Source organism: Chanos chanos, chromosome 1, assembly GCF_902362185.1.
Source record: "Chanos chanos chromosome 1, fChaCha1.1, whole genome shotgun sequence".
NCBI classification, from domain to species: Eukaryota; Metazoa; Chordata; class Actinopteri; order Gonorynchiformes; family Chanidae; genus Chanos; species Chanos chanos.
The window spans coordinates 61,254,889-61,272,708 of record NC_044495.1 but is presented as its reverse complement, the minus strand read 5'-3'; the positions used below and the strand labels follow the sequence as shown (position 1 = coordinate 61,272,708).

Below are 17,820 nucleotides of genomic sequence, written 5' to 3'. Positions count from 1 at the left end.
AGGGCTGATTTTAAAGTTTTCCTATTAACGTTTAAAATTCTCCATGGCCTTGCACCGGCCTATCTGTCCGAATTAATTACACCCTCCAACCCCCCACCCCCACACCCTGCTCTCTCTCTTATTAGTTGTTCCAGGAGTTAAAAAGAAGTCCGCTGGCCACCGCACCTTTGCCTGCCGCACAACCTTTCTCTGGAACAGAAAACTAAAGAAATCAAAGAAGCAAACTCTCTTGATACCTTTAAAACCAAACTTAAGACTCATTTGTTCTCTTTATCGTATGGATAGCATCATTTCGATCTGACCATCCAGGGAGGCTCGGTCTCTGCCGTAGTCTCTCCTGGCATAGTTTAGCTTAGTTTCTGCCATCTTAAATACCTCTCATCTTTTCTCTCTCCTCCCTCTCCTCTGCTTTGGTCTTAACTATGTCTGTTAATAACCTGTTCTCTTCTGTTTGTGTGAGTGGTCGACGTCTGTGCCTGCTGCCTGGATGTGGCGCCTTCCCTTGGTTGGCTGACTGACTTTGTTTCATGGCCTGCTGTCCCTGGACCTGCTCCCCCTGCCTGGCCCTGCTCCTCCTGCGCTATCCACAGCCACTAGTCTTGCAACATTCATGCATCTCTAAAATTATTTTCCTTATTCATTTTGTTAAGCGCTGATACTCCACTAATGCTCTCCTTTCCCTCCCTCATCTTCTGCATGGCTGTGTCTCATTTGTTTGAGCATGAGTGTCTTGTGTGAATTATTTCCTCTTAGGTGTGCTCCCCCCCTCCCTTTCAACTCCATCTTCATCGTCGCCCTGACAGCTGCCGCGGCTTCGTGGCTTGACTTCCTCCTATGCTGCTGTGGCTGTGTCGCCTACTCCAGCTGAACCCCCCCTGCTGTTTTGTTATTCTTTATTTTTTTACTTGTTCTGCTTTCATTTTCATTATCGCTGCGCTGTTTGCAATTTGCCCTCTGTGTCAGCACCTATTGCACACCTGGCTGGCCAAGAAGGGGTGTCCTCTCTCTGTGGTCCTTCTCAAGATTTCTCCTATTTTTCCCTAGCATCTAGGTTTTCTGAGGAGTTTTTTCTTGCCCGCTACGAGGATCAAGTCAGGGGGTCCCACCCTGCTCTGGTTGTTGTAATCCTGTGGGCATGTAAAGGCCTTTGAGACTGTAAACAGTGTTCTTGGGCTTTAAAGAAACTTAAACTCAAACTTAAACTGATACGTAATCACATGTTGAACAGACTCACATATGAGTGCTTTCCTGACATAATTTCTTTTAACCTGTAATTATCAACATATTGATGAGACCGTGTTATATTTTGTACTTTTGAGCCCATTGATAGATGCTGTACCATTGCAGTATAGAAGTGTGAATGAAAGAGTGAAAGAGAGGAATTAGGCTACTTCTGTTTATTATTGTTAATGTTCAGTCCACTTTCTTTGTTTTTATCTGCCTAATGTCATTTTAATATTTGGTGGAATTTAACTGTTCAACAGAGATATTTATGGGTATTTAATGACTATTTAAACAAAGATATTAAACAATTATTTAGCAACTATATAAACTGCAATTCACTAATAAATATTCTTTCATTTGCAGTGATGGGCTTTTGGTTTTTCACAAGTATCCTATCTGGGATGTAAAGTGGTACAGTATTAGTGGTATTTTTATCTACACACACACACACACACACACACACACACACACACACACACACACAGACACACACTTGATACAAATTACAAGATCTTCAAGCAGTCCAGAGAAGTTTAATATTGTCTGTTTAACCAGAATAATATTTTGCTTGGAGTTCTGCATTAAGGTCAGAATAATACAGACCAATGTACTTCAGTGCTTTTTGGTCTTTACATTCATATTCACATACCATATTCAAAGCTCCAGAACAATACAATTTGATACTGTAAATATTCCTTTCGTTCATACAAATACACAAAAACGTTTATCGATTGATTATCTTTATCAGTGTTAAGTCCTATATGTCATTAGGAATCAATTTCTTGACAGTTCAAGTGTTATGTTTTGACTCTGTTTCAATTTTTTACACAGCTGTTGAAGTTGAACTTAAAGTTGTCATCAAATACTGTCATTATTATCCTTTTTATTTAACAACACTCTTTCCTTGGGATTGTTATTCTTCTTCGGGGTCTTAAGTTTCTACCAGTAGGAGATCCAGGAGGTTCCAAAGGACGTATTCACTTCCAAGCACTGCTGCTTTGATAAGGACTTCTGCCTTGTGTGTTCCAGGTAGGCATCCATGGAGTATGCTCAGCTCTGGGGAATTGCTGCCCAGGGCTCTGATCACTGCTGGGATGACCTGGGCTTTCACACCACATTATTATTGTTATTATTATTATTATTATCATTATTATTATTAACAGTAATACTGTTGTTGTTGTTGTTGCTGTTGTTATAATTTTTTTAACCCATATCCCACTTTAATTTAAATCACTACATTATTAGGTAATCAAATAAATGTCAACTGATGAACCAAAGTTAGCAAATATTAAATTCTTTGAACCCAAGATGCATGTGTATTTTTAGATCTCTGGTTACTTCCCCTTACTGTCCGATAAATGTGTAATAAAAGTTTTATTTACAATGTTATTTTGAAATATATTTCATCATTTTCTCTGTGATTTGTTTCTTTTACCCTTTTCTATTGAGCGGTGTCGCCAAAACTAATTGATGCCATGCTATTGGCTGCCATCAGCCATGACTTTAAGCCCCATCATGTGAGCAGGTACAACAAAATTCTGATGGAAATGGCTGGGATGGGCGGACGAAGCCTTATGAAGCTTTTAAGGTTTCTTCCTGATTGTGCGGAAAAAAGATTCGAAGTTTCGAAGCAGCTTCAAGGAACACAGTGACATCTGGTGGTTTGCAGAAATTATGGCAGCCACGGAGTCGAGACTGCGGAGAGACAACGCATACAGCGCCTCGTTGATTTCAGTTTTGAAACGAGGTGTTCACTTAAAGCATAAAAACGCTGTCTGTTCATTTTTATCCTCTCCTAACCATTGTTCACTCATTTAAGTGTTTCCAGACATGTATATGTTGCAGTATGTCTCAATTTACTATAATATAACTATTCCCTCAAAAAATATCCTATTTTATATATTAATGGAAAGCATGTTATGATATCACCCAAACCTTGTGTGCATCCTATGCTTCATTTAGCGTGAAATTTGTCATGATGTTTCTATATTAACAGTTTTTGCTATTGCGTTTTTTGGTTCAGGAGGTCTTGGTTTCAAAATAAAGAATAAAAACCAACCAAAGAAAAAAAATCAACAACTGCTGTTATTGTTTCAAAAGTCCTAATACTATTTGTTGGTGGCAAACAGGTCGAAATGTTCACACACTGGCGATCGCCGCTTTCTACTCGTAATCTCCATATTTTATACCTCAGTATCTCTTGGCTCACCACTACTTGCTGGGGCACGGGAACCTTCGAATTGGTCAAACCGTTTGGGGGGGAATCCAGAGAGCGGGATTAGTGAAAACTCAGAGTAAGTAGTAAACTTCCTAATAGAAGAGCTATATGGCTTCATTCTCTTGGCAAAAACAAAGCCGCGGGGCTCTTCTATTCGGAGGTTTACTACTTGCTCTGAGTTAACTCAGAGTTTTCACAAAACCCGCTTTCTGGAATACCCTCCCCCCCTCCTGTGTAGTCACATGGTAATGGCAATTTCATACAAGCTTCTACAGAGTGTTTGTGTAAATGACTGTATGGTCCAAGCACAGGACGCACGCGCACACGCACACACACAGAGACGCACACACACAGAGACACACACACACACTGATACTAACCGAGGAAGCTCAAACCTGACCTTTAAATCTATCATTAGTTTCCACCTGTTCCTGATAATCTGCCTTGATTAACAATAAAACGAACGATTTGCACAATAAGCAATACCAACTGTGTAAATACAGTAAATGATTACATTTCGTGATAGTATTATTTCTCTTGGCTGCACTGTGTTGCATTTGTTATACCCACACGTTCGTTTAATTTGTGAATAATTGAACTTATCGCTCTCTGCCCGACGTCAGGGAATATTAATATCAAATGCGGTCGTCTGATTTGCAGGAGTCTGGCATTTAAATGCTCGCGAGACTCCGTGGATTGTCTGAAGCTTGTGTGCTATAGCGTAAATTATGTTAAATTATGTGCTCTCATCAGTTATTATACTGGGTATATTGTCTGTCAGGTTGTAAGGTATAATTTTTTTAAATTATTTTTTCCCAGTATTAAATGGTTTATGACCATGCTCTTTGTTATACGCATGTATTATGTGTAATACGTTCTATTTGTGACGTCGACTGTAAAAGTGGAACGGCTACTGATAATTGTTCAGTGCTGCACGTAAATCAGGGAGAGAGAAAGGGAATAAAATCGACTGCATCCAAAGATATCTTCTGCATGATCCTTTACTGATATGGAGAACAGAACTGAAAACTCAACAAGGCAATTATCTGAATACGTTTTTGAAAACCAATCCCTCAATGTGTTTTACATTGTAGCTTTCTTGAGTTACAAAAATTAAATGTAAAAAAACGGAAGAAAAGTTGTTGAAATCGATGTCAGTTTCCCGAGAATAACCTTTTAGGTCAGAAAAAATAGGATCTTTTATCTGTACAATGCATCAGCGTCGAGTGCAATGCACTATAAAGTTCAGCACTCAGGCATCAACTAGTTTGCAAAAAACGGTAACTCAATGAACTCAAAATGACATTGGTAATTATTTACTCGTCCACGCGATTTGTGTTGATTATTCTGTGAATCGTTAGTTTTATTGTTAATCGAGGCGGATTAACGTGAACAGGTGGAAATTAACGATGGACATGAAGGTGAGATTTGGGCTTCCTCTGTGTATGAGAGTATGTAGCTAATTATGACTGTGGAAAATTAAGATCAATAAGGTAATAAGGACATTTGTTCTATGTCAAGATTTTTATTCAAAAATATTTGCTGTTCTGCTGTTTTTGGGCAGAGTCGGATTTTTTTTTTTTTTTTTTTTTTTTTTTACAAATTACCTCCCCAGCCTGGAAAAAAATCGTTCACTTGGAGCACTTGTTGCTGGCATAAATAGGTATTTTTTGCCATTATGCTAAGGTGTGGATATACATCACATCGTCCCTGCCAGTAAACCAGAGGATCATGTGTCCTAGGAACAAAGGCATCGGTCAAGTATTTTTTTTTTACCTCCACGGTGGCATCAGCAGTTGCACTATGGATAGTACAGGTTTCACTGACACGCCTCTCAAACTTCTCACAAACTGTCCGTTGATTCAGTTGCTGCTGCTTCTGCTGTTGCTGATGATGGTGATGATGATGATGAAGATGGTGGGCCAGAGGACATTGATGCCTGTGGTTATGGTTTGATGAAAATTGCAGTTAGCTGTACAGCATCGGCGTGTCATAGGCATTACTTGCGTTATTGTTTAGATGACATCACCCCACTGAAAGGAAGACTGAAACTGCTCGCCATCAGGTGTTGATATGGTAGTTGAACGCATCCTAGACGCACACTCCAGTGTCCGGTGTCTTCTCAGCTTCCTGGGCTTGGACGGGATTTCCAAACCTAAGATTTTTAAACCTTGGGTCCAGCAATGGAGCCAAGGCCAGTACCCCGGAATGACTTGTATGCGGCACATCTGGAACTGCAGGCCATCCTTCAGATGCTAGCCTAATGCACAAAACATGCTATGCAAACCATGCTATGCTGATTATATTAACTGAAATAATGACTTGCGGTCAGTTCCATAAGTATCACTGTCAATGCAGACTACGTAATTACACAGCTGGCTCTTCTGCTGCATCTTTCATCTTCTCTGTAAGTTTATGCTGCAACATTCATGTACAGTGGTATCAGTTTTGATGCCGACACTCTGTTCCTCTGGCATTCCAGACGTTGCTTGCTTGAATGGTTGTAGGAGCGTCAAGCATTTATGAATCACCCCTTTCCCCCACACACGACCAAACCAACTCAGTCTCTCTTCTCTTACTTTGTCTCCAAACCGTTCAACATGAGCCGTCCCCATAATACACTCACTCCTAATCCTGTCCATCTTCATCACTCCCAACGCAAATCACAACATCTTCAGCTCCACCTCCTGTCTTTTCGTCAGTACCACCATCTCCAAACCATACAACATGGCTAGTCTCACTGCCATCCTGTAAACCTTCCCTTTCACTCTTGCTGGTACCCTTCTGTCGCAAATCACTCCTGACACTCTTCTCCAACCACTCCACCCTGCCCGTACTCTCCTTCACCTCTCTTCTACACTCCATGTTACTTTGCACCATTGACCCCCGTAATTTAAGCTCATCCACCTTCATTTACACACACGTATTCTGTCTTATGGGCAGCCATGGTCTAAAGGTTAGAGAACCGGGCCCGTGACCGGAGGGTTGCGGATTAGATTCCCAGGACCAACGTCCACGGCTTTGTGCCCTTGAGCAAGGCACTTAACCCCAATGCTCCTTGGGCACAAGGAATGCTGCCCACTGCTCCTGCATCTGGTGTGTGTGTTCACTGCTGGTGTGTTGGATGGGTTAAATGCAGAGGACAAATTCGCTGCTCACTGTTCACAGTGTGTGTGTGCGATCACTTACATTTACATTTTGCTCCTACTGACTTTCATTCCTCTTCCCTCCAGTGCATACCTCCACCTCTCCGGGTTCTCCTCAGCCTGCTCCCTACTCTCACTACAGATCACAATGTCATGCGTGAACATCGTAGTCCACGGAGACTCCTGCCTGATCCCGTCCATCACCACTGCACACATCAAAGGGCTCAGAGCCAACCCTTGGTGTGATCCCACCTCCACCATGACCACATCTGTCACTCCTGCCGCACACCTCACCGTCACCTATGCGATTTATACTTTTTTCTACGTTATAATCTTTCCAATTATTTAAGTCATTGTTTTAGACTGTAATAATGAAAAGCGTTCAGATTGCTGCAGATTTATGTTTAAATGCATTGATTTCATTTTTCCTCTTCGCAGAGTGCCTGATAAAGTTACTAGTGTTATTAATTTAAGTCTACATTACATTCATCATTCAGTCTGGGATAATGTAGGTTAATTTTCAGGGCACATGGTGAGTTTCATTGAACTCATAATATTTGATGTGAAATGATAATGCTGCTAATACCAGACATAAAAACATTTGTTCATATTTTCATATGACCAACGTGCTGTACCTGGTTTGAACTTTGGATTTGATTCAACCTCCTGAAGATAGAAGAGGATGCATTGTTTGTAATACGTTCGTACATAGGCTACTTATTCTGGTGTCATCATTGAACACACCTGATTCAAAAGGCATTACCTAGCTTCAGAAAGTGGGAGTGCTTAATTTGACTAAAATGAATGTCTTCATTTGTTATGCAGCGAAACCAACCAGGGTCGGATAGGTAAAGTATAATGTACAAAGTACAGGGCAGAGTGATGTCGGTAAATCGTATCATGTTCATAGCTGAAAATATGTCTTAGACTGTTGCTTCAGACCAGGCTGAGGAGGAAGACGATTGTGTTCCACACTAGAAAATGATACAGATCAAAATCTCAAATTAATGACTGTCTGTATGCTCTCATAGCTGCATTATTCAGGTTTTTATTGTTTTTGTTGTTTAGGGTATAAATCTTGTTCTCTTCCATCTTAAGTCTGGTGATGTGGAGGGCTTGCTCAGAATTCAGAACCAGCGTAAAAAATCTGAGCATTATTAGGGACTGTGTGTGTTGGGTCCAGTAAGTGTTCTCTAGTTCCTGCTGGAGCTTCCTGAGTTCATAGTCAAAGCAGCGTTCAGGGCTCTAGCCTGTTTAGAGCCTGTGTTGTCTGGCTCTGGATCTCTAGGTATGATTGAAGATGTGAGGAGAGAGAGAGAAGTTTATAGATGTTTGTTTTTATTCTTGTTCCACTGTTGCTTGATATGCCTGACTCTAAGAGCATTACCTGGCTTCGACCACTGAGTGTGTTTAATTTGATCGTTATGAACAATAGCTTGTCATGTGAAGGGCTAAAGCCAGTTTGGCTTGAATGAGTAAAATATTCAAGCAGTGCTCTTTAAACAGACTTGGTAAAATTTACAAAAGATAGTTTGTACTTGGTTCTCCTAACAATACAAACCAGTTAAAATCTACTGGATTTATATAACTTGACTTATGTATTTATTAATTTACTTGTACTTCCTTATTTGTTCAGATCTATGACACTCACTGATTTTCTGTCCTTCCATCTGTACACTCATTAATAACTAAAATAAATAAAAATTCTGTAAACTTTATACTAGAGTGGCGTTACCATAACTGAATATTTGTTTAACTCTGTTAATTCACAGAGGTTGAAGAAAGATAATGATTGTATTCCTAACAGGAAATTGCTGCACATCTAAATCTTAGACTTTAGTATCACTCTACTGTACTTAGCTCTTCTGCAGGAAACCAGACCACACAGCAGAATGAAAGGAGATTGAAGTCAAGGATCTTGAGATCAGTCTGGCACTTTTTAAACTGGTGCAGTGTTGGTGGCGGACAGGTTTCTCCTGAGGTTCCCACCTTAAATTGGCTTCGAGGAGATAAAACGGCCATAAACTGTGATGTTAACATTTGTTTTCAACCTCGTAGAATGATTGTATAATGCAGAGACAGATGCATAATGCGAAAGACATCCAGGGCCCCCTGACTGTGTTATCCAAATTTGTCACAAGGGGGTGCTATTGGCATATAAATGAATGTGTTGCATTCTCTGCGTAACATTTCACATTGCTTTGATTTGATTTTTGCCTTCTCAGGGCGCAATGAACTTAACAAACTCTCCTCCATACATAAATCAGCATTATGAGGGGGTTTTTTGTGCCAGCCATGGATGGCTCAGAATCTGTTCTCTGTCTGTCCACCTCTGTCTCAGATACACTAAATCAGGCTTCCTTGCATATCAACACAGATATCTTTGCCTGCTCTAAAAACAGGATCACCCCCCCCCCCCCTCCCCACAAAACCCCCACCCCTTCCGACCCCCCCTGGACTAGTTCCACAAACACTGACTGTTCTTAATTTAGCGCAGCCTCATGTCAGCCAACTCTGTCTGGTTGTGTGTCCCACAACAGGCTCAGAGACCTTACAGTCCGAGGTGCCATGGAAGGAGAACTCACCATCTCCCACTGGGTGAAAAGCCCAGTTCGCTACCAGTGGCACTTTGAAAATCGGGACCCGGACGACTGCGCGGAGGACCATGCCCTGTTCGCCCTGCCCGGGCCTGCTGTCGAGGGGGTGCGCGTCGAGACCACAGAGGCACTCAGCGAGAGGCGGCAGACGGAACCCCAGTTCCAGGTGCTGTTGGACGTGACCCAGTTTAAGCCTGAGGATATTCTGATCCAGGTGTTCGAGGGGTGGCTGCTGGTGCGAGGCCAGCACGGCGCGCGTATGGACGAACACGGGTTCGTATCGCGCAGCTTCACGCGGCAGTACCCGCTGCCCGAGCAGCTCAGGCTGAACGCCGGGGACCTAAGAGCCCTGCTCTGTCATGACGGAATTTTGGTCGTGGAGACAAAGGACAACGTCTCGAAGACCTAGGGGAATGAACTGAGGGACTGAGCAGTGATGTCACAGAGCAGACACCACAGCATTGTACCTATGAATCACAGGGGCGTCCGGTATCGGTGGAGGGATTGGACGTTTTGAGGCTCTGTGTTTCGGTTACTCGTGTGGGAGACCTACTACAGCCACGTTGCACATCAGAGTGGTCCTCTTGACAGATCAAACACTACAGACTGCACCGCTGACATCACCAAACCAACAATCACCAGCATCACTTTTCGGTAAAAACACGAAACAAGATAATGACATCCCAAAGCCTTTGGGATATGTTTATGCATTGTCAATGCTTTTCTAATGTCTGGGTTGTTTTTGCTCCTATGCTGCAAATACCAGTCTTTGTTTAATTAAAACTGGGTATTTTCTGACATATAATATAGCACTTATGAAGTAAAAGCATGAAAAACATGATTGTCAGCATAACATTGAAAAGTTCTTTCGAAATTAATACCAATATCAAAATTGAAATTAATTTCCCATGCGTCTAAAACCTGTTTTTCTCATGTTTGGAAAATTGACTGTGTTGATATAAATAAATAACATTTAATTTAAGTATGAGTTTCACTTGTATATTGTTCAAGCCTCACTGATTCGGGAGTGATATTCTTGTGTGATGACGGTCATGTATTCACACGTTATTTTAAGCTTTTTTAAGCTTTCATTATGAGGTCATGGTTGAGACACACCCCAGATTCCCGATTCATGTAACAAAGAGACTTATGGCACCCTGGCATGACGTCATGGCCAGAAATAATACTGAAACATCAAATTACGCTTATTGTCGGGCTCGGAAAATCCTACTATTGTTTACTGTTTTGTCCTTGATTGCTGATTTAAAAAGATACTCCAATAATAAATGTGATGATAAGCGAGTCTAACCATGCACCAGTGAAGTATTCACATCAAAACCGTTCGTATAGGCTATTATTAAAATCATGACGGATTTTCATGATCTCTTTACAGATTTTTGTACAAACACAAGGAGAGGATCACATTCCTGGACTCGTGAATTTTTGTAACACTTCCCCTTAGGCCTAGGCAATGATACACTCAGTGGTTGAGAGAGCAATGTGTCATAATAGGATGTGAAGACATAGCTATCTATACCCAACACTCGATTTGCGGCAACTCCAAGGTAAAACAGTACAGATAGGATCATTAAACATTAATAACCTGAGGTCCTCTTAGTTTAATTAGTTGATCACTAAACAACAGGTAGCCTATTCAGTACAAATAGCAGCTTTGTATGCAGCAGTTAAAATATGTATGGTATTTCCTTGAAACTGCGCGCTGATTCAATCACGTTCAATTTCATAGCCGTCTGCACACTGACAAAGACGTCTGAAGTACTTTATCAGTGTGATCACACGGTCTGTCTGTGGACCTGTGCGAATCAGCGGTTTGACTCGTTTAGACCGATTGATTGGACTGCCTTGCTATTGCAAAGCTCCTCCCTCGATTATTCAGACTGGTTACGTGTGGCGCTGTGGGGAGAGAAGAGGGAGTTTGCCGCTGGACTGGGGTGGGATCAGTCCGAACTAGAGATCCAGGAGATGGTAACGGGACTTAAATATATTTTCTAACATTTTTCAGCGAAGACGGATTATTTATCTGCTCTAACGGGCTTTACTCTAGAGGGTAGGGGCGTAATACTGGAGGATCTACGGGGAAAAAAACATTGGACGATTGTATATTGAAGGGCTTTCACAACAAGCAGTTCCAAGTGCTGTTGCTATTGACTCAGGTCAGTGAGCGAGTTGGCAAATCTGTTTTGCTTGTTCGCGCAGAGTTAGCTTGCTGGCTAACCCAGCTAGCCAGTTACCCAGGTCTTTAAACGATTAAACTATCGCCCGTCTGTTTATTTTTTTTCAACCATGGCGCTGCGAGCCAAGGTTTTATATGACTTTAATTCCGAAAACCCTGGTGAGATATCAGTGAAGGAAAATGAAATTGTTTCTATATACAGCGAGAAAGACATTGAGGGTTGGTTGGAGGGAACGAACAGTAAAGGAGAGAGGGGTCTGTTTCCTGCGTCTTATGTAGAAATCCTGAGAAACGGCTCGTCCACGTCGTATAACAACAATAGCACATCTGGAGATGTGTATCAGGGCGCGCGGTACGCCAACATTCCCACTGGAGGTTTTGACGCGTCTTACAAAATCCAAGTTGATAACTACAATAAAGCGCCAGCATCCAGTTTCTCAACTTTCGCTGGGGCACCTCCACATCAGCAGCAATCGCAACAAAACTATCCGGCCAGTCAAGGGAGCGACGATGACTGGGATGACGACTGGGACGACAGCTCCACCGTCGCGGACGAGCCAGGAGTTGTTAGCGGAGGTTTTCACGATTTCGACGGCAACGGAGCTTCTACCTACAGGGTGTCAACGTCGTCTATGGCTCGTGGGAATGCACAGCAAGCCAAGAGTTCGGCAACTGTCAGCAGAAATCTGAACAGGTTCTCCACTTTCGTGAAGTCAGGAGGTGAGGCGTTTGTGCTGGGCGAAGCGTCTGGCTTTGTGAAAGACGGAGATAAGATCTGTGTGGTGATGGGACAGTACGGACCAGAATGGCAGGAGAATCCATACCCGTTCACCTGTACTATTGACGACCCGACCAAACAAACCAAGTTCAAGGGCATGAAAAGTTACATCTCTTACAAACTCACACCAACCCACACTCAGAACCCAGTAAACAGGAGATACAAACATTTCGACTGGTTGTACGCCAGATTGGTGGAAAAATTCCCCGTCATCTCTGTCCCTCACATACCAGAGAAACAGGCTACAGGCCGCTTCGAGGAAGACTTCATTTCTAAAAGAAGGAAAGGGCTCATCTGGTGGATGAACCACATGACGAGTCATCCGGTGCTGGCCAGGTGCGATGTGTTCCAACACTTCCTGACCTGCAGCAGCACGGACGAAAAGGCTTGGAAGCAAGGGAAGAGAAAGGCAGAGAAAGACGAAATGGTGGGGGCGAACTTCTTCCTCACCATCAGCACCCCGGCCGCCACGCTCGACCTCCAGGAGGTGGAGAGCAAAATAGACGGGTTCAAAGTCTTCACCAAGAAGATGGACGACAGCGTGATCCAGGTGAACGCCACGCTCAGCGAGTTTGCCCGCAAGCAGATCGCCGGCTTCAAGAAGGAGTACCAGAGGGTAGGGCAGTCGTTTAAGCACCTCAGTCAAGCCTTCGAGCTCGATCAGCAGGCGTACTCCGTCGGCTTGAACCAAGCCATCGCCTACACCGGGGAGGCCTACGAAGCTGTCGGAGACTATTTCGCTGAGCAACCAAAACAAGATTTGGACCCCATCATGGACCTCTTAGCTCTGTACCAGGGACACCTCGCCAACTACCCTGACATCATCCACGTACAAAAAGGTAATGGTCAGACTGGTTCGCACCCTCGTACACGTGCTTATGTGAGTTCAGAAGAAAAACAAACATTTGTCTTAATGGTCAAGGTGATGTGGTTACACACACACCTCACGAAAGCAGTGGGATGGGAAGGGAAGTCACTGTGAACAAGGTGTATTCCCAAGAATTGTTTTTCCTTTGGGAAGATAAAATCACATGTGTGTGCAAGTATGGTAATACTTGCTTTGCATGATACCATTTATATGTGTGTGTGTGTGTGTGTGTGTGTGTGTGTGTGTGTGGACGTGCACACACACACACACCCTGGTTTCATCAGATTGTGGTATCACATGACCCTGTCTGCTGAGACTGGCTGTGTGTTTTTCCACGGTCGTTCAGATATCGACACACTAACAGAACGAGAAAACCATTGACAAACCCCCTAATGGAAAATATCTCTTTTTCCTTGATCTGAATCAGGAAGATCTTAACTAAATGACACTTACCTGTTTTGTTTTGTTTTGTTTTAAGTGACATGTGAAGTTTGACAGGAACACCGATCAAGAGCAGTTTAAAAGTGTGTGTTAAGAGTGAGGAAGCACATGCTTGCTCTGTGTGTGTGACTCCGCAGTCAGGACATGCCGTTATAAAAGCTTCAGAAACGATAATACACTGGTAATTACACAATAAGCACTTAAATACCGTATGAATAACACAAAAGCGCACAACCTTCACCTTTACTGAAATTTCACTGAAGTGTAATGGACCTAACATGACGTGTGGCCTGCAGTTCAGTGCCTGTGAACTGCTTTGCCTTTTCTTGGAGCTCAAACATGTAAATCAGGTTGGCCAGTGGCAGTGGTTTCGCCGTATCTGCCTCTCCATGCGCCCATAGGCTTTGACTCTTCGTTAGGTGGCTGTGTCTGCCCGGGGTTTTTTTGTCATTATTCCAGTCACATGATGTTGTTTGTCTCTCTCCTGGAGCGTAGGATTAGACAGTAACTCAAGACCCTATTGTGTTGACCCTGTTTGTTTTGTTTTGTTTTGTTTGGTTTAAAAGGCGCTCTATAGAAATCATGGTTTAACAGAACAGAAAGCAGGGGCTTTGAATGTGAGGGGAGCTCCTTTGCAGTAATGTGATTAGAGAGACTCTGAGTCCATGGTAATGGAGGTGAACTCTCTGTCCATGGTAAAGGAGGTGAACTCTCTGTCCATGGTAATGGAGGTGAACTCTCTGTCCATGGTAAAGGAGGTGAACTCTCTGTCCATGGTAATGGAGGTGAACTCTCTGTCCATGGTAAAGGAGGTGAACTCTCTGTCCATGGTAATGGAGGTGAACTCTCTGTCCATGGTAAAGGAGGTCAACTCTCTGACCCTCTCAGTGGACCTGTGACATAACCACAGGCCTCTGAGAGGACACATTCTCAAAGCTGGGTGATTGTGACACTGGTAATAAGTGCTGTGTGTATCACACATTTTTGACTGTGATACAAACTGCAGCAGAGGGGAGTAAACATCTCCAGATCAGACTTGGAATCCTGCTCACCTCTCACAGAGACGGTCTGTCATAAAAACCTAATCCTACATGGTCTGCTTTAGGACCAATGTCACGTTGCCTCTGGAAACCAGAGCGCTTGAGTCTGAAGACTTCATTTCTAACCAGTCTTTAGCTTTCTGTCTGTCTCCATAATGACCTGTAGATTAGTCTGCCTTAGTCCCGGGTATCTGTTTATTTTTATATTATAGCAAGTCTCGCTGGAATATTTTTGCTCCTGTATAGTTTATTAGGCCCTTCTTAAGAGCTGCCAGTCTTTAATTATATGCAGAAGATAATCCATCAGAGAGCACAAAAGTAACAATGTGATGACTAATGAAGTTATTGTGTATGTTTAAGGTGAGGTTACATTACGTCACTGTGTTTGCCAGCTGAGTTGGATTGGGGCTTAGATTAATATATGAATTTCATTAAGGGGTGGTTGGACTGTTGTGTACACTTGGTGAGTTAACAGTGTACAGTGTTAGATTTCTGTCTCCTCTGTCTCATGCTTGGCCTGAACGTCTGAGCACCCGTCGTGTGCGTGTGTGTGTGTGTGTGTGTTTAAGTTAAAAAGCCGCTCGTCACACAAGCTATTAATCGTTTTTATCTCTTCATATTTTCAAAGGAGTGCGTTATAAAAACAAGCAACCAACAGCGTTTTTTTTTTTCAGGAAGCATTAGTGTGTGAAAAATGTCATTTCCAGTGCTCACAGCCTTTGGGGACTAGTCCATGATTAAGAGAAGTGAAGCGCATGTCTGTTGGTCCCGAGAGCTTTTTCCCACCTCCTCACCTTATATTACACAGGAAATGACCTCATCACAGATGATGGCAGCCTGTGTTTTTTTTTTCTGTGTAAAGCACACACATATGAAAGCCTTCTTTAAGCAGAGATCAGACTGCACACACACACACACACACATACCATACCATGTGTCACAGTCTCACTTAATCTAAACTCGCCAGGCCAGGTTGCTGTATTAAGAGTCTTCTGTTACTGAGGGGAAAGGCCTGTCACTCCACACAGTTTCACTCGAATGAACAGCCGTCCTGTAAGACCACACGGTCATGGTCAACTGGGCTTTATTCGCCTTAATCTTACTTTTATTTGAATTTACTGCTGCCGCCAATCTGAATAAAATATGGATCATAAACACCTTTTCTGATTCAACAGCCATGAGTGTGGCTTCAGAAGAAGCCAGTTGAGATCTGTTTGTCCTCTGTACTTGATTTTAGAGAATGTAGAGGATGCCTTGCGATTTGGTCCAGATTTAGTTCATGGTTGGTCTAGTTTAGTGCCTGAAAAAAAAAAAAAAAGAAAAAGGCCGGCGTTAAAAACCAGCCAGACGTTTAATGAAGAGTCCTAAAAACCACTGAGCTAGAGAGACTGCAGCCTGCGCATTGTGTGTGGACAATGCCGCGTGTGCGAACTGAAAAAGCCCTGTCTTTTCTCTCTCAGCAGAGATGCCTCTGTCCCACACACAGCCTGCTGTAACTAATCCAACTATTCTCACACACACACACACACACACACACACACACACGCAGATACGCTTGCTCGCTGTCCGTGCCTAGCTTGTGCCCAGACCACCTCCAGTGCAGAACCTTTTGAGTCCACGTCACAACTCAAACCCACCTGAGCACTGGTCAGAATATTCTAGAAAGTCACTCAGACACACGGTCCAGCTCTCCGGTGCATCTTTTACAAACTGGTCCAGTCACAGAGGGGTACTTTTGGAGGACCTTGCTTTTACCCCGATTCAGATTCTCGCCGAGAACAAAATGTTGTGTCGCTATAGGCTGACGTAATAGATAACGTAAATGTGCTTGAGTCTGATGATGTAATAGATCTATCTGTGTTTAAATCTGATGACATAATGGAACTAAACCGGTGCTTAAACCTGTTCTCGGTTCACTCTAAAGGTTTCTGATTTTTTTTTTTGTTCCCCTATGAGAGACAGACTTTATGGGTGGCCTTGACATGACTGGGTGATCTCTGATCTTGCAGATCTAACAGTAATCCAGTCATTAGACATTCCAGTCAGACCTGCCTCACTCCAACTCAGCCAAGACCAATGCAAACCTTTTTTTTTTTTTACATTAATGGTGTTGAATCACGTAGAGCATTTCTTTTTTTTTTATTTCTTTTTTTGTTTTGTCTTCTACAACATTAACGACACTTCACTGAAGAGATTTAATAGTGAGCTGTGCCATTTTCTGTTATTAACAATTCCAATCTCTTGACACTTTAATGGTCTTCAATGCATTTTTTTTTTGAGAGAGAGAGAGAGGGGGGGGGGGGCGGCGAGAGAGAGCACATTTTAGCTACCTTTGTTTCCAGTCTGTCCACACTGGACCATTAACCCTGTGCATTGTCTGGCTTGATGATGACAATGGTGAGAGAGGAAATTTCAATGAAGAGGAAGAGGAAACCTCATCTGAGGTTTTTCGTTTTAATACAACCCTCAGTTCCACACTCACACTTACACACACGCACACACACACACACACGCACATTCACCAACAGCCAGGCAACAAGTTTTGCAGTGCATAGCTTGAAAGACCACCGCAGGAACAAAAGAAGACAAGTGCACAGTGATGTGCATGTCACAGATCTTCCACTGAGAGCGCTGCTCTGGTTCAGAGAGCTCTTATAAATCACAATCTTCAAAAGGGCCTTCCCCCCACGCTCATGTTCTTCATCTTCTCAACGTTACGACGGCTCCCCTCCGTCCTGAGGGTCGGGACGCCACTTCACACGCGCGGCTAAAAATGAACGCCGGCAAGCGTACGCGCTTTAATGATCTCAGACTAACGCGTGGTGTCTCTCAACCCTGAGTCACGTTTGAGATGGTAAAAGAGGCTCGGAGCCGCCAGAGTTTCTTGTTTATCAGCCTTTGAATTTAAAAAAAAAAAGCTAAGGGTTTTTTTTTTTTTTTTTGTCTGTTGCTCAGAAATGAGGCGTTTTATGAAAAACAAATCTATAATTCAGTCAGTGTACCATCTGTTTCCAATAGCAGCCCCCACCCCCACCCCCGACAAATGTCACGTTCCACCAAGTCATAGGATCCAAACTCATCTCAGCAAAATGCACAGGCACAACAATCGATCTGATAACTTTTTACACCACATGTACCATCAGGACCACTGTCAGCACTTACGTGACATGTTTCATATTCTGATTAAATTTTCACACCTTTAAATGTTGCTTCACAAGAGTTGGTTTACACCCCCCCCGCCCTTTTACAAGGTGTGACCAGGGCTCCTTTGCATTAGCCTAACTAGTGCACAGCATACACACGCGCACACACAC

The 17,820-nt window shown here is 43.0% G+C and overlaps 2 protein-coding genes across 2 annotated transcripts in view; both read left to right on the top strand.

The window, feature by feature from the left end:
* The first annotated feature begins 9,156 nt into the window (after nt 1-9,156).
* hspb3 (heat shock protein, alpha-crystallin-related, b3) lies at nt 9,157-9,594 on the top strand. Its single transcript, XM_030766656.1, has one exon. The coding sequence runs from the start codon at nt 9,157-9,159 to the stop codon at nt 9,592-9,594; it is 438 nt and encodes a 145-aa protein (XP_030622516.1).
* Nucleotides 9,595-11,277: 1,683 nt separating this feature from the next.
* The window catches only part of snx18a (sorting nexin 18a), a 15,744-nt gene continuing 9,201 nt past the window's right edge, over nt 11,278-17,820 (top strand). The window contains exon 1 of the mRNA XM_030787669.1: nt 11,278-12,996. Coding sequence (XP_030643529.1) covers nt 11,490-12,996 — 1,507 coding nt within the window. The 5' untranslated portion in view covers nt 11,278-11,489. The remainder of the gene's footprint in view (nt 12,997-17,820) is intronic.